General features: G+C 39.7%; 1 protein-coding gene and 1 long non-coding RNA gene across 2 annotated transcripts; one reads left to right on the forward strand and one right to left on the reverse strand.

The window, feature by feature from the left end:
* Positions 1-323: 323 nt before the first annotated feature.
* Positions 324-8,732, reverse strand: PPIF (peptidylprolyl isomerase F). The gene is made up of 6 exons (XM_064513807.1): positions 8,433-8,732; positions 7,325-7,355; positions 6,337-6,425; positions 3,730-3,826; positions 2,922-2,997; positions 324-2,056 (listed from the first exon to the last, which is right to left on the reverse strand). Exons 1-6 carry the CDS (start codon positions 8,598-8,600, stop codon positions 1,921-1,923), a joined length of 597 nt encoding a protein of 198 aa, XP_064369877.1. The 5' UTR covers positions 8,601-8,732; the 3' UTR covers positions 324-1,920.
* Positions 8,733-9,077: 345 nt separating this feature from the next.
* Positions 9,078-20,842, forward strand: LOC135328700 (uncharacterized). Its single transcript, XR_010389679.1, has 3 exons — positions 9,078-9,243; positions 18,611-18,678; positions 19,249-20,842. It is a non-coding gene; the product is annotated as an uncharacterized LOC135328700 (long non-coding RNA).
* The last annotated feature ends 109 nt before the right edge of the window (positions 20,843-20,951 follow it).

The following is a 20,951-nucleotide window of genomic DNA, read 5'->3' on the forward strand; positions in this document are numbered from 1 at the left end:
GGAATTGAGAAAGACACCCTGCCCCCAGTCAATTTACACAAATTCATGGAGTAGATCAGACAAGGAAACAGTCTCAAAACCCAAACCACTATCCATATACCAAATCATACTCCAGATTTACTGCCGACAGGCAAGGCATGGTACCATTATGCGGTTTCTTGACAGCTCTATCTGTGGCATGACAACACAGCTTCTGAATAGCACTAGATCAGACCCACTGCAAAGCAGACGGAACAGAATAACCTGAGTAAACATAATGCGTTTCAGCTCCTCACACCTCCGCTTTCAAACAAGCAGAAGTCTTATTTAAGAAAGGAACAGGCTTTTTTGTGACAGAACCATTTTTAATTACTTTCCATATACAAATTAAGGGAGCACACACACAAAAATCAGTTATATCAATATTGAAGTAAGGCAAAATAGCACAAATTAACATTTCAAAATTACTACAAAGAAAGATGAAACAACTATAGTGGAAAGAATAAAAGCCTTTTCAATTCATTTTTCTCTAAAATTACACTTGGAATAGTACCTTGAACACAGAAGTATGCAGATCTCAGTGGAAAAAAATTCCAGTGCAAAATAATTTTAAACTCACATATTAACAGAATGCAATGGAAGTAAACTCACATTTGGAAACAGCCTTCACCTTTTGTTTTTCTCTTCAGTAACAGGAAGATAATCACATGAAAACATTCAAGTGTTTTTTTTCCCTCCACAGCATTAATACTTTATAGCTTTAGTGATTCTAAAAGCGATATTGTCAAGTTCTAATGTCCGTTATTGCTCAAGGACTCCACATAAGATATAGTAGTTCATATAAACGAAATGTGTTTATCTGATTCTTTCTTTCTTGTGGATCAACCACCATGATTCTGCTGCTCCAATGAGACCCTGATTCCATAGTGACCAATTTTAGCTTTTGTTACAAAGCATGAGAAGTCGTAATCCAAGTAATTCCCAAGCTGGGTCGACTTCACAGGACCAATAGGAAAAAAAAGCAGCAAAAAAGACTATTTTACATTCAAGCAAACACATTATACCCTGAATTTATTCTGAGGGTGCCAAAGCAGCCTACTATTGAGAACTGTACTGTATTCCTCACAGGATCAGACCTTAGGTCAGAGCAGTACTTCAGGTTAGTTCACAGTTCCACTAAAAAAAAGTCCCATGATTAGTTTTGGCTAGTTTGTGGTCTTACCAACAGGTAGAACTGTGGTAGTAGGCCAGCTCAACTTTAAGCAATTTACTTAACCCAAAGTCAAACTGCTCCATTGAAGCAGATATGGAAAAAACACAGTTTTAAAGGAACCAGTGGTCTGAGACTACATAAATTAATTTGCATAAAACCCCCCACAACTACACACATCAATTCTACTGGTTTAAATATGGACTCACATTAAGTCTTAGTGATAAAATGTGTCAGTCTTGTTGCAGATAGCCTCGAGAACACTAGGCAACATACTTTTCCAATATGAGGAGACATACAGCAGAATAGCCATATTAGCACCAAAGGAAACATGACAGTTCTCAATTTTATCTTGACCAGTTACACTTAGTTGCCAACTTCACCACTTGTTCTAACAGCTGAATCATCCAAATACTGATACTGACACTGCAGTTACATATGCTTCTCGGTAACTGCACTTCTCAAAATGCAATTGGGCTTTTTATCAAACCTGTGCAGCAATCACTACCAGGGTAGCTCAGTTAAAAATGTGTTTTGGTTATTGTTTTTAATCAGTAGTATTCAATCGAAGTATAAAAGCAGGACCAAGTTAAATAGCCCCATGGTAAAATGTTAATGTTAAAAAAATCTCAAGTTAAATGGCTCCATAGGTGCTGCTTGTGGGATCAGAAATGCTTTTTTATGATTCATTTTTCACAGTATTTAAGTTGTCCTGAATGGTAGGCAATAGGTTACGACAGCTGGCCACAGTCAGTAATGACAATCTTTTTGGAGGTCTTTCCACTTCTGGAGCCAAAGCTCTCAATTTTTTTCACAACATCCATTCCTTCCTTTACATGCCCAAAAACAACATGTTTTCCATCTAGCCTGTAAAAGAAATAACAAAGGCAGATTTACTTAAAAGAACAAAAGAAAGCCTAAACCAAACTAAGCTCAGTGAAAGGATATTAGCAGATCTTTCATAGTGCTCACCTGCTGATCAGCTCTGATTAAGGAAAAGGAACAACTCCTTTACAAGTGACAAAAAAAACCCCCAAAACTTTAACTCTGGACCACAGTAGCTTTATGAGGAACAGTGGACTTCTTTTGCTTGAGACCCATTGCTCAAAGCTTTCCAGTTTGCTCCAGAGAGCAAAAGGGACAAAGAATATTCTATGTGCAGCAATAAGCTAGGTCAGTTAGACCGCTCTGAATGCCACACTAATACTACAGGTGTGCTTCTAAAACCTTGCAAACACTACGCCAGCATAGCATACCTTCAGTTTCCATCTCAAAGACTGCATTTTTTAGAATGAATCTTAGGAAACAGATTTAAGGTCATGGGCTTAACGGTAACTACTTAAATTCAGTATTTTTCAATTTCTGTACGAGGCCATTAGATTCACTGGGTTCCATTTTATACTTAGAACATGGGAAATCTGACATCAGTGGGCACAGCACTGAAGTAAGTGGAGGTAAACTAAGGCAGAGAGAGGCACACCACTATGTGGACAAAAAGGGGAGGGGAAATTGAGACAACATTGTATAGGGTCTTTCCTGCATCTAGAATAATATTAGCTGCATGCAAATCAAGTTTTTACCCTCCCAATCCTTCTCTCAAGTTGCACCAAAGAATATAATTTCCTTTGTAAGTCAAGTAATTTGGAAAACAAAAAACAAAACAAGAAAAACTCCAAACCCTCTGGATCCAGACATCAATTCATTAGGCTAATATGCCAAGCTAGGAACCTACCAGTCAGTTTTTGCAGTGCAAATGAAGAACTGAGATCCATTTGTATTGGGTCCTGCGTTGGCCATTGAAAGAACACCTAGAACAACAACAGCAGCAGCTTATTACTTTGTGAGCCTGAATGTGTAGAGAAAAACTGTCTTCTCCACTGCAGTTAGACCTGTGACAATAATGCTGGACAGACAGGAGAAGATGTGATGGTCACATTGTTTCCAACTGATTCCTAATGCCAACCTCCTTCTGTCTTTTATTATTCCCTCCACCCTAGCCTCTCTGCTACTTTCTCCACAGCAAGAACATCGACAATGTAGTTACTTGTACCAAGACTTGAATTTGATTAATAGCAGGTAGCCTTCACTGTGGCTCAGTAGTAGCAGTAGTTTCTTGTGATGAGAGTGTAACAATCCAAATCAGGCTATAGATTCAATCACATGTTATTATGGATGAGTTCCCCTTAAAGCTTTCAGATTTAACTTGAGCTTAAAAGGACCTGCCTGTATTTAGTAGTAGCTAAGAAATCCCAGTCTGTGACTTACGGAATATAAAAGCAGTAGTTTCGCCTTTGTAAAATTTTTAAGTAAAACAAAGCAATTATGCTTGATCTTGCATAGTCAAACAAAAAGCTGCAGTGTCACCCACTGTGGGCTGACTTATGCCACTAGTCACACTAGTGATGCTAAACCTCAGTAATATCTTTGTAATTATGAAGTGCCCACATATCTAAAACACCTATTCTTTTAAATACATCTTTATGACAATGCATCATTATATGTTATAGTCATTGGCAGTAAGAAAGAATATGATTATTTACCAGGTCCTATATGCTTAAGTATGAAATTTTCATCTTGAAATCTGCTGCCATAAATGGATTTTCCACCTGTCCCATTATGGTTTGTAAAGTCACCACCCTGAAACAGAAATGGCTATTAACTTTACTAGCACACAGGAATTATTTTACACCAGAACTGATGCTATTAACAACAATCACCTGGTCTAAGTAATAAAACAAGCAAATTTCCATAAGTTTCAGATTAAAAATCAGTATGGTCACAGGAGAATTGAATATCATGTAAGCAGATGAAGGCATAATCAAGCTAAAAATAAGTTTCTACTGCAGATATTGTTGATATTCTTCAAATTACATCCACAATTTCTACAATGACCTTTTTGTGCTATCTATCTTGTTACCACATGTGATACAACACATATCAGTATTTTTAAGAAATACCTAAGTCCTCAGAGCAAAACCATCCAAATTTAAAGCCACATGCAAGTCTCCTTCCTCCCCTACCCTCCTCTTCCCACAGGTATAAAACCCAGCCAGGGTGTCCTTTATTACTATTTTATTTGCCCTTTCTTGTTTTTGTTATTCAAATATTGAGAACTGACAAAGTAGCACTGAATAGTCACCAAGGCTTCCCTTATGGTAAGTGGGCAGACATAGGTACCTGTGAGTATGGCAGGATGAATTCTCTTTACGGGGTTGGATAGCCCTGCACAAACTAATAGAGATGAACTGACAGATAACTGAAGGAGATTAAGGATCTCTGGGAATAACAATCAAGAACTTTCACATTTGTTGTTTTAATTTAAGGATTTAACTGAAGAGGATATTCTTGACAAAGACAAGCTACAAAATCAGGCCCAGTACATTTTTCTTCAACAAAATGAAAACCACTGAGGTAGACACTCATCTACCTCATTATCCTGTGCTAAGTCTGAGCTGGTTTGTTTTAATAGCCTGCAACGACACACAGCTTGCTGGGATAGATGCAACCAGTCAGGGTTCGGTAGAGGCACAAAACTAACAAACAATCACAGCCAGCTCTGAAGATGACCACCAGACACTGCTTCCAGCACTCTGCTGTCTCCTCTCCCAGAGGCTATACCACCCACATTGGCAAGCAAAAACTCATCCCGAGTGTTTCATGTGATGTTCACCTTCCCATTCTCACCTTGAGCAATCTACTACATGTGATGTTATAGCAATTCCTGCGCAACCCAAGGCGTGCTTTGTATGTTGTGTGTCACACGCAAGCATCTGAATTGTCAGGTCCTGTACAAGGCAACTCCAATCAGGACATACCAATTGCCTGAATCACATTAATGCTCCATCTCAAGAAGTGGAATGGCCTCTCCTGTTTACTCTTGCTTTAAAATATTTGAAACCCATGATAGTATTTCCACTTATGTGATGACTACAGAGTAGTCATTCGTCATCTCACCATATCAGAGTCAGCCACGTAGCATCCTCATTTCAGGTCCATTTGTGGGGCCCAAACAGGGAGGCAATGAGGACTTGCTTACACAAAACTTCATGAGTATGAACTGAACTGGCAGAACTGAGATTAGGATTTCTCTATTTTTATATATTTATATTTTTATGATTCCAGCAAGACTTCTACACTTTGCCTCTCTCTCACCACAATGAAAACCCAGTTTGCATTTCAAATGCAAGAAAATAAGTCCTTTACAGGACGCTTGTCCCCTTTCTCTTATTATAAATAGGTCATAGCATGATAACAGGCCTCTTGTTCAGTGCTCTATTTTTAGCTTAAAATAAATAAATACGGGGACCACCAACGCCATCAATTAATAGAGAAAACATGTTTACTATGGCCTTCATTTAAAGTTCTTTTCAAAGCCATTCTACAATGCAACACTGTTGAAAACTAGCTTTTAAGCAAAGGCAGGATTACCAGGAATCATACAATCCAGTGCACTACAGTGGCAGAAGTTGTGCCCATCTGTCAGGAGCAGCACAGATAAAACCAACAAAAACTCCCACACCTTTTAAAAGGCTTTTCTTCCCAGAAAAAAATTGCTGCTATGCATGGCTTTTATTTAGGAATTTAGAGAGATTCATCTTTTCAATCATAATTGCCTTTTAAGAAAAAATCCTCTTTAGGTGTGCCATCCCAAAAATATATCCCAACCTACCCTTTGTTCCCCCTCCCTCTTCTCCTCTCCCCTATTAGGGAGATGTTTGGGAAAAAAAAACATTTTTTAACACCTATCTGCTCTGAACAGATTATGCTACTAAGAATACAGAATGGAAACATTGCTCTCTGAGCTCACTTACAGCACAAGGTTGATTGTAACTCTACACGCTTGCATCTCCTAAGCAAGTGCCACTTTGCCAAATATGCCCCACACGAAAGTATATTGCTATATAAAAAATAAGAGCCTTAAGCCAGTTTTTTTTTAAATCACTCCATATAGGATTTGCATTTGCTTGTACAAATGACATGCTAAGCAACAGCCAAAGCACAAAGATCAGAAATGCAAGCCACATTGTTGCTTCTTTATTCTGTAGTTAGCAAAGGTTAGAGCAGGTGTTACTACCAGTCTAACTAATTCTAAAAATACATACATAAGATATATACAACTTTCACAGCAAAAGTAAGCAATTCATTACCTGACACATAAATGAAGGAATCACTCTGTGAAACGTGGATCCTTTATACCCAAAGCCTTTTTCACCAGTACAAAGAGCTCTAAAGTTTTCTGTGAAAACAAAGCATAAAATAGTCTATTGCCACACATTACATACGATTTATTCAAACTCAGTTAATTAGGTCCTGAGTTTATATTCTTTAAGTGTTTATTATACCTTTACAGTATTATTGATTTTTGAATTGTTTTCATCTTTGAAAAAAGTTTGGTATAAAGCTGTGGAAACAAAACTTCTGTTCAGTCTGAAAACCAGGTACAAATGCAACCCTTTTCACTCTTTCATTTTGCTGTTTTATCTTAACAAGAAAAAAAAAAAACACACGCACAAACACCAACCCACAAACTCTTGAAGTCTAAGATTTCATTTCCTGCCCTTTAAGCCTTCGGTCTCTATATTAATTGGGAAAATGATGTTCTTCTCTTAGGATATTCATCTACCAGGAACCAACACAAACCTGCAGATTTCTCAGAACCACTAGAACTGGTGAGGCAGGAAGCAAGTGAAGGAAAAAACTAACAAGCAAAACCAAAAAAACTCAACTTCATAACATAGGTTTACTGATCAATTGGTGACAAGAACAAAACCGTGTATGTTATTAGCAAACTCTAAGAGACACCATGTCTTTGGTTTACCCTCTTCTATTTGTTTTGGGGTTTGATTTTAATGAAAACTAATGGGTGTCCAACCATATTTATCCATCACTGATGACCCAGCATATGGACTGTCCTGTCTTTGCACACAAATTATAAAGTAAAACAATCTGAAAAAACTACAGGAAGCCATAACCTCACTAGCACAGTTTTTGACAAAGTTTAGGTCATACTTTTCTATTTAACAAGTGAAGAAGGCACATGAAATTAGTTTCCAAAAGGTAACAGAATATTTTTCCTGCAAATCATAATCTAAACCTTCAATATGAAGGTATGGAATCCTCCAGATACCACCTTACCTGCTGTCTTTGGAACCACATCAGCTTTCAGCTGTTAAAGGGAAAAAAAAAGGTTAGTAAGTCAGCTTTCTCATACACACATGGAAAAAGTGCTACATGGGAGGCCAGTGCAACCAAACCCTCCTTCTGAGGTGAATTATCTGAAATCAGAAGCCACCCAAAATTGCACAGAACACCGTATGATTTTCCAAGTATTTGGCTAATAATTAACAATAACTTTTTTAATGCAACTTTTGGCTAGTTAACAAAGACTAACTGCATCAATCTCTAATAACTGCACTGAACAACATAACAATTTGACAATAACTTTAAAAAAAATTTAAAGACTATCTTAGGGTACCTGATCACTCTGGGTAGAACTGCAATTAAAATCGCCCTAGCACAGAGCTACCTGTTGAAATCTGCCTACAAAGCAGAGGAACCCAGAAGAGCAGAGACTGCGGCCAGCCGCAGACCCCGAGAGACGGCCTGGCCGTGGTGAGGGGCGACGGCCTTGGCCAGAGCGCTGCCCAGCCGCCCAAAACCCACCGTGCGGTCAGACCGCAGCTGAGCCTGAGAGCCAAGGTGACACCGCGACAGCTTTGCACTTCCAGTAAGTAAGGAACGGAAGACTTGAACGGCTGCCGCCAGAAATACAGTAAGTATCATCTTTACAGGGCCACCTCGCTATTTAGTAGATGCTACTGATGGACGAGGACTCACGCAGCAGTGTTTTTCTCCTGCGGCTCCCTCAAACGCTGAGCACACGCGCGGGCACGGAAGGCTCCAGCGCTCTCCCTCACTGCAGCAGCGTGAGCAAACGCAGCTCCCCCCAGCGCAACCCTCCTTCGCCCGGACAAACCGCGGACGCACCCGGGGGCCGGTGCCCGGCCCGAGGCCGCACGAGCACCGCGGAGCCTCGCGGCCTACCGGCCCTGCCCGGCAGCCGAGCCCCCAACGGCCGCCGTGACCCCGCCCCCGCGGGCGGTTATGCCCGCGCGCCGCGGCCCCCCCCCCCCAACGGCTGCGCCCGCCCCGCGCCAACCGCCGCCGCGCGCCGGCCCTGATCTTGCCGCCCCCGACCTTGCCGCCCCCCTACCCCCCCCCCCGGCCCGGCGCCCCCCGGTACCTCCAGGACGACGCGGCCCAGCGGCTGCCCGTCGGCGCCCACGTCCAGGTACACCAGCGGGTTCCGCGGGCCGGCGCCGCCCGAGCTGCAGCCGCGGGCCGCGGCCGCCAGCGCCAGCAGGTCCCCGGGCGGGCGGAGCAGGCGGCGGGCGGCGCAGAGCGCCAACATGCCGCGGGCGGGCAGCGACGCGCGGACACACGGACGCGGGCAGACCGAGCACGCGGCGCCGCCGCCGCTGCCGCCTTTTATGGCTCCGCCGGCGGCTGCCAGCGCGGCCCCTAGCGGCGGCGGCGGCGCGCAGCGCAGCGCGGCGGGCGGGGCCCGGGGCCCCGGTGGGGCGGGAGCAGCGGCGGTGACGGGCGTTCGCGGTTGCGGGGGGCGGAGGCGCCGCGGGGGGCAGCCGGGTCGTGGCGGCCCCGCGGGTGTCTCTTGCATCGCCTCGTAACCGCGCCCTGGTTTCGTCGGGGAACTGCAGGGGGTTGCTGAAGTGAGAAGAGGCGCTCCCGTGCGGGTTAAGCGTGTTACAAAGGAAGTTTTGTTTGTTTTGTCTGAATAACCGAAATAAAAAAAAAATTGGCTCTTCCCAACGTAGTAATCTAGATGAAAATATTCAGTAATTAGCACACATTTTAGTTATATTTCAGATGTCATTTTGAAATCCCTTCCTGTTAGCATCCTTTTTCTGTATATAAAAACTTGTAACAATTTTCTACGTTTCTTACTTTGACCAGTTGTCTGTGGCCTTGGTGCTGGTTGGTGAAGTCAAAGAAAGCTCTGCCATCAGCATACTGGTAGCAAGACGACTTCTTCCGTAAGCCAGTAAACATTTTCTCTGTCTTTAAAACCTAATCCTTTTGAAATATTTTGCAATCTGCACACATTTCATTTCATCCAAATAATTACAGTGCAGTTCCACATTACTCGCTGAACCACAGCCTACCGTTAGTGTATCAACACTTCTTTAACCAGCAGTCTTATCATTAACGCAAGCCCACTGGTATCGAAGACTGAGTTTTTCACTGAAAATAAACAGAAAAAGTTCTGCTCTCCTCCACAGCAGACTGATGCAAGTGTGCTACACTTATGGTCTTCTGCCACGTCATACCCAAAGTGAAAGGAACTCAGAACGCCTGATTCTTTTTACTTATGATCGAATCTTGCCCTTAATGGCACACAGCAGGTCCACCAAGTCTGCAGAATGAACTCTGCACATAGGTGACACTGCTTATTCTGCCTTTTCAGTCTCCAAGTTGGAAATACTATTTCTATGAAAACTGACATTTCTAAAAAGGATGTGTAGTTTTATACAGGTTATTTTAAGGCAGTAAATCACCAAAACGAGATAGCATTTATCTGTAGTATTGCAGGCTATCCTTGTTAAAAATCATAGCTCCTGAAAGTAGGAAAATGGCTTCTACAGTGAGTCTTAATTTCAAAGAAAAGAAAACCAAGGGTGATTCTAATAATTATACACCCATGATTTTCATGTTCCTTGTATTATAAATTAAATTACTCTAACGAAGGTTAGAGTAATGCAACACTTTCAGTAATACAGTATGACAGTCACACAAGGACAGCACCCTACAAGAGAAATAGCAAATCTTCAATCCTGCTTAACGTTCTTTGTTGTCAAAAAATAGCAGCTAAAAGTGACTTCATCAACGACATTACTGAATTTTCAAAAAGCTGTTAATCAAGTCAATTCCTAAAATAGTGTAGGGAAAATGACTACTTTATGTTCAGGGCATACAATACAACATACAATTGCAAAAGACTGTGAGAAATCATATGTGAACAGGTGTGAACTCCAAAGAGCTCCATGTCTTTTGCCACTTCAGCGGAAGGACATCAGGGATAAATTTAACAGGTCAAGAGATCTGGGATAGCAAATCAACAACTGGCCATCTTGTATGGACGACTGTAATAACACAACCCTTTCTCATAATAACACAACTGTATTAGGTCATACCAAAGGTCCATCTAGTCCAAAATCCTGTCTCATACACGAATGCCTAAAGAAGAGTGAAAACAGGGGAAGTGTCTATTATATGCTAATATGCTTTCAACTTCCTACTGTTTCCACTTCAGAGAACTGGATGTGATTTTGGTATGTAGTAATCTTCACTGGGTTTCTTTTCTGTGTTCACTCTTTGGACCTATCTTAACTTCTTGCACTTGCAGCTTCCTTGGCAATGAAGTGGATGTAGACCTTGCAGAGATCTGCAGCCCGTTGCATCAAGAATCTTTCCATTTGTTTTGAACATTGCTCGCATATGCTTCATTTAATGTGCCGTACTTCTTGTACTGGAGGAGAGAGTGGACAGTTGGTTCTTATCTATCTTTATAACACTGTGCATGATTTTTAGACCTCCATCATATCCCTCAGTCATTTCTTTTCAAGACTGAAAAGTCACAGCCTACTCAATTATTACTTATAAGAAAGCTGTTCCACATCTCTGATCATCTTTATTGCCCTTCTCTGAGCTGTTTCCAATTTTATGATATCCTTTTTGAGATGAGAGGACCTTTGCACAGGATCCAAGATAGGGGTGAGCAGTGGATTTATACAGTTCCATAATGGTGGTTTTTTTGGTCCAGTTTTCTATTCCTTTCCTAATAAGTCTGTCTACATGCTTGCTTTCTGACTGCTATTGAGCATTTAGGTGACATTTTTATGGGCTTCTCTACCATAACACTCAGATCTTGCTCCTGAATTGTAATGGTGAACACAGAGCCATTTATATGGGAAATCAGAATTGCTTTTTCTAATATGCATTACTTTGTTTATCAGGATTGATTTTCATCTGCCATTTCATTGTGCAGTTGCTTAATCTCATAAGCTCCTTCTTAAATTCTTCACAGTTGAGCCTTACTTGTACTACCCTGAATAACATATCATCACTTACAAAACAGGTGCCTATGAGAATCATCTGGTTTGGTGATGAGAGATTCTAGCTGATGTTTATAGCAAACATGGCATACAACATTGCCAAAAAAGCAAACTTCCCCTAGGATGCACTGACTTGAGTGATAGATAAGGCAAGAGGGATGATTAGCAGTGAAGTCTCTCATATGTGTCCAGTAACACTGTGTGCATTACTATGGGCTTTAAGAGACAATCCACAGGAAAACAACAGAAGTGCTAAGAGCTTTAGAATATATATCCGGTATCTGTGATATATCATAAACAAAAAGGAAATACATAACCCTAAGATTCTTAAGTGGAAAACAGGGATAACTACAAGCCTGAAAGGTTTATTTGTCTTCTCAAATTTGGGGGCAGAGGTTTTTTTTTTTCCCTTCACTGTGACCCAAAAGAAACTCTACACCAAAGGGCAGACATAGGTCTTAAAGGTCCTCCAAAGATGGAAAGGCGTGCAGAATCACAAAATACATTATGCTAATGCAGAGCCATCCTATCTTACGAGGTGTCTTTTAATCACTAGTCATGTGTCCCCACATAAAACTATGGATGACTTTGCTTCCAGAGCAAGAGTAAAATAGCTGCTCATTTACAATAGGCAGGAGAAACTTCAGCATTGTGCAATTCACTACACAAGCAGATCAAAGGAAGTGAGCACCTGGAGAGCTAGCTGGCGAAATGGTTAGATCTCGACTTCAGAGTTGGTGAAAGTACAAATGGAGCAGTTTGACTCAGCAAAACGGATGTATTCCCTTACAGCTCTGACCATGAAAGCATACACAGTTCTGGCTCATAAGAAGCTGTCAGACTCCTACCGTAAATGGAACAGTGCAAATTATCTGTTTATTTTGTACAGTGATAAGCAGCTACGCTAAAGGTGATCAGGGTTTTTTTGGATTTTTTGTTACACTAGTGAAGCAGTGTGTATTTTCTAGTTGTCTTGACATACCGTCTCAGCTTCCAGTCCATTTTGGAGAATAATAGCTTCATGTTTTCTAATAATCAATTTGCTTATTCCTTAGTGACCATTAACAAAAAACCAAACACAAACTCTTTTTAATGTTGTTTTCATTATAATAGCCACTAGAAGCCCAAACCAAAATTAGCACTTGGGTGCTAAGTTCAAAGCATGCCTATAATAAGAGGCAATTCTGTCCCTGAAGGACTTACTGTTTAATAGACAAGACAAAAGGTGAGCAAAAGAAAACAGCATCTTAATTTCACACTTGGGAAGCCAAGGCAGAGCGGCATTGAACTGTTTTGCTAAGAGTTCACAGGCAAGTCTTTGGTAAAGCAAACAGAATGCCATTTTCCTCATTTGCAGGCCTTCGTGAGAAGCAAAACATGCTTTCTTTCACAGTAGCAATTTTTTATTTGTGAGTATATACTAAAGTATTATCTCTAGGCTTACAGAATAATGCTACTAAATCATTTGTTTTGTTCTACTGTTGCACAGTCAGGTGAATTAAAGATCATGAAGATAGTATTACTAGGAACCTGTGAGTTGGTTACACAAAGGTCAGTCTCCAAAAAGGGTAGAAAAATGCTTTAAAAACTGTCAAAAGAACACCTGGGTCACTAGAAAATCAGGCCTAGCACTGGCTCAGTTCACTCAGAAGTGAAGTGAATTTAGAGAAGCATCAAACCTGTCTGTTTGAAGATATTTGTCTACATTGTTGAAATTCTACAAATTTGACTAGAAAATGAGTACATGTGGCTAGAAAATGAGTACACCCGGCATCTCTTAGGAAAAGCAACACAATGTGACAACATGGTCAAAAGTCAAGATAGATGCTTCAGCAGGGCCATCAGGGTGACTTGGTACCAGCACGACAGATTCCATCATTCTCTCTCTCCTCCCGACCTCAAAAGACAACATAGAAGTCACAGAGGGATAAGCAGCAAAAAACATTTTCATAAAAGTTTCCAAATAAATATTTCTGAAATACATGTATAAAAGGACTATTACTATGTCATAGCAGAGAAATTTCTGCACAAGAAAAAGAACTCTAAGTAATACAATACAAATATCTCATATTGGTATATTGCTTACAACTTAAAAGTCTTTATAAACAAAACTATGAGGTAAGTGAGTACATATTACCACCATTTTTTCCAAGATGGACTGGAAACAGAGCAGATTTTCCAAAGTAACAGAGGGAACAAATGCTGGAATTGTGATTTCAATTTGGGAATTTTGATTCTAAGGGCCTTTAAATGGTGCTACCTCCCAGTGGACAGACACTGCACTGGTAAAAAGGTGATGTAATGTTCATTCCTGATTGTAGCTGTCCTACTGCATGCCTACTTGTTTGTAATGCAGGAATATAGGTTAATTGTACTATTAAATCTTGGGTTTCTCCTGTTAGCAGCTGTGGCCAAGGTGACATTTTCCTACCTACCAGTGGCAAGAAGAGTGACCATTTTTCTCTAAAACTCATCACAATTATCTTTGTCTTTTGGCACGCTTTGATATGCTCTTCATGGGGCATGCAAATAAAAACTCGTATATAGACTCCAGCAGTCTACTATTAAGTGGATTTCACATGAACATCACTTGATATCCTGTGATGCAGGAAATTTCCGTGGTATTGATTTTGACATATAAGAACCCTTGCACATTTGGAATCTGGTTATTGCAAGGACTCTGCTTATCTGGACTGCCAGTAGAGGTCATGCAGGGACTCACCTTCATTTTAAGGAGGGAGAGCAGGAATTTGCAGTGGGCATTTGCACCCTCCAGCTGCAGAGCTGGAGCTGCTGCAGTGCAGAACGCTCAGAAAGGGTAATCTTTTCTTCAAGGTTTTGGCTAGGCTAGAAGATGGGCTGAGAGTTGGGAAGGATTTTTATGAACTGTTACCAGTGATATGCATTTATTTATGAATAGGGACTAGAATGGGGGAGATGGTGAAAGATCTTTCCATTATACTAAGTGATTGCAGTCTGAAATTAAATCACATGAGAGCTCAAAGGACATACTGTAGCCACATAGGTACATTTATAGATAAAAAGAAAAAATGCTAATAAATATTTCCTCTGATCAAGGTTTCCTCTCAGGAACATGTAGTAACCCAGCTCACAAAGTGAACCTTCTCTCCAGCACATACTGTACATAAAGGGGGGTTTCCCCACATGACTTTGTATTAATTACCTACAAATAGTCATACAAGAAAAACCTCAATCCACTCATGCTCTTTACAGCCATGATTAGCATTTTCGTTTCAGAAGTTCTGAGTGACATTGCTTGCTCGGAATTCATTACTCAACCTCCCTGCATAATGTATGGAAACTCACTGCTAATATGTCAGATTACACAGTGCCTTTACGTAGCACCAGGGCACCTTGCAGCTGCTTGCAACTTCTCAAAAGATTGTTCATGCACTACAGATGGTCCATGAACACTTACTGATGGTTCACAACAACCCGGTCAGGCATGTAGGACATTTAAAGTATATGTTTTTAGGTAACCAAAAATACAGATATTACTCCTAGTGGGATTTACAAAGCCCAGAACGCCTAGATGGGTCATTTGCCTGTGTGTGGGGGGGAGATGCTTTGCATAGTTATGAAGGAAACAGTATTAAGATATGGCAAAAGTTTTAGAAGTCCTTGTGTGTTCTGTAACACAGAGCTATCAATTATAACACCGAAATTCCAATTTCTGTGTTCAGTTTGTTTATCTGTGAAATGCCACCTTTAGTCTGTGGAACAATTAATAAGGTATTGGTATCAGAACTATTTTTGGAATTGATTATTCATACTACTTTATCTTGCATAAATAAGAGTTTGGGGGTTGGGATGCATTTATCGAAAAAGAATTGCTGAGGAATTACTCATCGCAAAGCAACTGTTAACAGCTATTTCCCAGTGACTGGAAGCCAGAGCTGGGCTGCCCCTCCGCTCTGTTCTGAACGGCTGTCACAACGCTGACTCACATGGAAACGCACCACCTGCCCCCTCACCATTGCCCAATACCGCCGTACCTTTCCTGTTCTCCGGCTGCGTGACTCCATTGACCAGGTCTCATCTCGGTTATGTAACACTAACTGCTAAAACCACAACCAGAGGAGTACTGACAACACGTTATAATCACTGTGAAGAACATTAAAAAATGCAACAAGGTAAAACAAAGAGAAAGAATAACATTACACTTTAAACGTTTTGAGATTGACAGTGTGGTAGGAAGTGAGTTTTATTTGCAGCTTCAATGGGAAACGGTTGGAGCGTTCACAAAGGCGCATGGCGGTGTGGGGGCCTTCCCACGGCCTTGTGTAGCAGGACATCATCAGCACCCCGGACTCCCAACTCTGTGTTTTTAATTCTCCTTCTCCACCGTGATACTTGATTTTCTGGAATTATTTTGTCATGGCTCTTTTGTTCAATTTTACCCACTTTCTGTTCTTTTCCCCTCACCAATATTTAGCAGCTTTCCCTGCAATTGTTTTCCTTGCATTGTCAGATCTTCATGACCTTTCTTCTGAACTCTGTTCCTTAAGAGCTGTGCTTTAATAGGCGCTTGATAAAATTATTCTATTTCTATTGGGTTTGATTCTGTCCTTTCCTACATAGTCACCTAGCTCTCCCTTCTCTCAGACCTTTCCTCAAAGCTCCTATTTCCATAAATGCTAGCAGCTACATGACAAATCCTTCATTTGGGTTTTCCTTGCATTTGTCTTGGATGCAAATTTGAACGATGACTCTTCGAGGTAACAGCTTCCTCTGTACCTTGTACAAGATAATCATCCTGTCTGCACTAAGTTAATTCTAACAACAGTTTTGAGACATCTGTTTTTAGTTGTACAACTTCACAACTGAAGTTAAAAGCTAAAAATGGCTAGATGGCACCAGTCACTGATTTGAATAAGAATCATCCAGAAATTAAATGTTTATATAGCAGCTTCATGCATGTAACAAGACTAAAAAATACTATCAAATCTTTAATTAAATATTCTTTTGGAAGCAACCCTCACAATACAGAATCTCTATGATTTCTTTCTACTTCTTCACAATTTCACTGTACAAAGAATTGCTTACCACCACTATATAATGACATTAGTGCATTAGCTAGCAGAGTACTTCATGACACACTTAGGTGACATAATTGCATGTGACAATCATCTGGATACATAATGTCCCACCAACTGCGCTAACAAGTTGTCAAGTGGAAATTAGTAACTGTGTCACATTTACAACTGAAGAATATTATTTTCATATAATGAAATGTTTGGTGAAATACTTAAAAGCTCAGGGTAAGAATTTTTATTAGCATTCAAACGACTAAGAAGATATATTTCCATAACTTTTGGTTATTTCTCAGTGTCACTTCTGTCATCAGCCTGGTAAAGGCAATATGAAAATAATGCTCCTTCACAGAGGGATCATCATCATATTTTAGAAGAGAAAACTGCAAGCAAGCTACGATTTATTATGAAGGAACATATTCTGCACAACTTTATGAAATAGGTATTTTCACTCTCACTAGTCACAAACTAGGATAGATAATTAGATGTGTACATGGGTAAATCCAGAATTCATTGATTTGGCACAAGTGTTCAGAATGGTGCAGTTCATCATTCTGAGAAATACAGAAGTAACGAAGACAGAAAAAATAAGCATTAATTATAAATTTGAAAGATAAGAATAGTTGTTGAAAATGTGAATTGGTTTAAAGAGCTATAAAAAAAACCCCAGACTTCAAGAACTCCAGCATTTCATCCATTGACTTGAACATAGTGAAATTAAAAAAATTATGATAAAGAAAAATATAAGTAGATACTAAATGATGTTTGATATGTCCAAGAGCACTGAGATAAAATGGGAAATTATACAAAGAATTATTCGTGCTGTAAGCAGTATTAAAGTACAAGAAGTTGGAAAATAGTCGCTCAATAAGAAAAGTTCAGAAGTAATCAAGAGGTAAAGAAAAACAGGTGGAACAATTACAGAATGCATCAACATGTGGCATATCTGGGCATGAGAAAAGCTGCAAAAGGAAAATCTTAAAAAGATGTGTAACTACAGAATGGATTTTCATTTCCATGAAAATATTTGCCTTTAAGCTAACAGTCAAAATAATTTCTAAAGAGCACAAAATCTTGTTCATTATCAAATGGCAGTGCAGATATTTATTGATATGCCTTCATTACCCTTAGCAGTACCCAAATCATTTTGCTAAACCCCCCTAAGCATCATGATCGAAGCTGGCCAAGATATATCATAGTTTAGATAGACTAGAGAGGTGAATCAAAATATTTCCAAGGTATGCTTGTTTTCAGAACTTCTCACACAAAGTTTTTCTGTGTTTTGTTTTCTATTATTATATTTCATGTCTATTTTAAACCAAAATATGTACCAAAATGACTATCAAAGTGTTCATCTTGCTAGCTATTACATTAAAAATTTTTTCATTAAATAAGCGTGGGGGTATTTTAACAGTTTTTTAAAACCAAATGAAGAAAAACTGAAGATAACCCTAACAACATTTTAAATTAAATTTTTTCCCCTTTTTCTAATGCTTGACCAGTTCATGTTTATTAGAAGTCATTACCTGTCTCTGTTTTCTCAATAATTGATATGTTCATATGCAAACATGTGGCAACTGAAACAAAATTTTCCAGAATGATTTAACAAAATCCAAAAAATGTTATCACCAAATGAATATTGGTGAACAGAAAAGTCTAGGTTGTAATATTCAACTGAAAAAAAACAGAATTTTTCAACACTGATCTAAAGGAAAAAAAGGATTTGTAATCCTGAAACCCTTATAATGTCTAATAAAACTACAAAAGCATAGAGAACCTGGTCTATACAGGTGTTTCTAGAGAAGCTAACTTTACTGCATGTAACTGGATCTATCGGAAAATATACTGAGATCAGTAATTGGAAAGATACTGGACAAACCAAGCAGAACAGGTGAAAGAGCTTAATCTCTTCTAGTATACACAGTAAGAAAAGAGAATATTTTTAACAGAAAGACAGATGTAAATAACAGAATTACTGTAATTTAGGTAGGCAGTCTCTGGAAATGCAAACAAACCTGCAGCTCCCTCCACGTCAAGGTATCTGCTGATGCCCTGCAGGGGCCATGACATAATTGTTGTCTGTTTGCTTTATAAATAAAATTGCATAATTGGTTAGCTTTCGTGTAGGCTATTTTTACATCCCTCTGGAAAATTCTGTGCACTGATGGAGACAAGATACCTCAACAGAAGATGCAGAGGTCGGTTCTGATACAAAACATTCTTTTTCCTTTCAGAAAGAGCTCATGTGAATAATGCATTGACACGATGACCGACAGTAGGAGCAGTATCCCACGTGGAATTGGTAAGATTTCAGTGACACAGAAAATGGAAAACTATGATAAGGAGACATTCTGGTAATAATTCAGAACGTGAAACAGAAAGGTAAGTATACATGACTAGAAGCTGAGAATACAGGAGGATTTGGATAGACTTGGAATTTAAGCAAGTGACAGGGAAGCTGGTGTTCCAGTTCAATATACATGCAAATAAAAGGCTAGATACAAAAAATATAAAACATATTAATTCGTTTTAAAGAGAAACATCGGGCAGATAATGAAGGATAACAAATGAGAACATTATTTAACTTTTTTATATAAGCTGTTGAGCTTACTCCTTTAAAGGAATGAAAGCAACTCTATTTACACACAGGAGTCCCATTCCCACTGTCCAAGCAGAAAACACACAGGCGGTCCCCGTTCCATGTTTCTGGTAATTTTTGGTCTCTTGCTCCTATAAAAGGCCTGATGAAGTGCATGGCAAAGGACAATGAAAATAAGATTCAGAGATCCATACTGATTAGGAAGAGTAGAGAAAAAATGTAGACAAATAAGAGTGGTCTGAAGCTGTTTAGCAGTGATTCCCATCGACACAGGAATCACAGACGGATATGAATGTACGTGGCTGCGGGGAACCACACAAAGAATGAGCAACGCATGGAGTACACTGCCAAAATGTGGATCGGGAGACACCAGCATCAGCTGGATATACAAATCATACCTACCCTGGAGTCCACATGGTGCCATCTGGGAGAAACTCCACTTTCACGTTGTAGCTGTCTCAAACGTCAAATGTACAGCACTTATGGACATCACTCAGGTTCTTCATATAGAAAGATTTTTCCTCCATCTTTACAATGCTGAAGCAGGCTTGCGCACTGTCTCACCAACCCTTGTTGAGAGCTTCCAGGGAAACAAACAGAACACCAAAAATAAAATAGTCATTAATTATTGACTGGAATGGATAAATATTTTTTTCTGTTTCAATACCGAGGGCCCTGTAACTCAGCTTCATTATTTTATCTTAAAAGACCATTGTAATGGGTAGTACCAGCAAAGAAGGCACAAGTTGAGAGTCAGAAATGAATTAATTTTCAGATTTTGAGAAAACAAATCTCTAGTCTAGCTTTATATATATATATATTTACCCACCAAGTGCATCTCGGACAGCTGTAAGGATTTCTGTGCTTGTGGAGCTGTGGAGTAATTACTATATCCAAATTATAACCATGTGTAGATGCTCTTATTCTGAAATAGATTGTTCCTATAGAGTTTAATGCCCTTCAAAGGTAGTTTTAAACTAAACAGTTCCACAAATGCAACAGAGATATTCAGTAATTTTCTAAATAAAACTAGCTCTTTAAGGCAAAGTTACCAGAATTTGTGACTGTAGCTAATTACTGGTGTAAAACTTGACCTGCCGGAAAGGACCTGCCCTTGCGGCGGCAGTTGCTGCTACCCTCTGCACTGTCCTGGTGTCACGGCTCAGTCTTCTTGCTTATGCTTGGAGATAAATTAAACCGATTTGGGAACTGAAGTGCTGCATTTTGAAGCCGAGTCCCAACTTTAACATGGGGATGCACTAAAATAATCTCATTTTAGTCATCTTCCTCACTCACTAATTTCACTTCAATGATGGGTTCCAATTAAAAGAAAAATAACCAGACTCATGAAAATTTAAAACAAGGACAAAACTAACAAGCTGCTGCATTGGATGTTTAATCCCTCCACTGCAATCTACTCTCCACAAGGATTAGACAATAGTCCTTTATTACAGAACAGACACGTCACCACGAGGGACAAGCGCTCCTATTGTGTTAATCCTATCAGGCAAAGATTTCATCTCAGAGTAATTGTTACTTGTTTAGGTGATGTGCAGTGCTGTATGTACTGAACTGCAAGTCACCCATACGTTTCATTGTCAGAGACTTTCTTCATGTGATTCTGTGCCTGTGATTAAATCTATATTCATAATCTCTTATTCTGCATCTTTTCCATCCTTGTTCATACCGTCTTTCTCTTCCTGTAGCAACCCCAGCTCCCTGAAAAGTTACATCCTGTGCAAGTAACTTCCAAGTTAACACACAAACCAGGGAGGAGAAAGGGGAAGTTGTCTGTTTCAAAAAGAGACTGAAAATTTACAAAGCACCTGCCAATTAGCCAGACCTTAATTTTGCAAATTTATTTAGGAAAAAAAAATTAACATGAGCAAATGAGAATACTTCAGTGTTACAACAGAGTATATAAATGTCTAGCAATAGTCAAATAATTTGATCTTTAAATACAAAATAACCACATG

The sequence above is a fragment of the Dromaius novaehollandiae genome, chromosome 6 (assembly GCF_036370855.1).
Source record: "Dromaius novaehollandiae isolate bDroNov1 chromosome 6, bDroNov1.hap1, whole genome shotgun sequence".
NCBI classification, from domain to species: Eukaryota; Metazoa; Chordata; class Aves; order Casuariiformes; family Dromaiidae; genus Dromaius; species Dromaius novaehollandiae.

Bases quoted from the DNA above. Each gene is read 5' to 3' on its own strand.
- PPIF (XM_064513807.1), bottom strand. From the start codon at position 8,600: ATGTTGGCGCTCTGCGCCGCCCGCCGCCTGCTCCGCCCGCCCGGGGAC. The intron at 3,827-6,336 runs GTAATGAATTGC...TTTCTGTTTCAG, and splicing joins TTCCTTCATTTATGTGTCAG to GGTGGTGACTTTACAAACCA. The intron at 2,057-2,921 runs GTAGGTTCCTAG...TTTCTTTTACAG, and splicing joins TGCACTGCAAAAACTGACTG to GCTAGATGGAAAACATGTTG.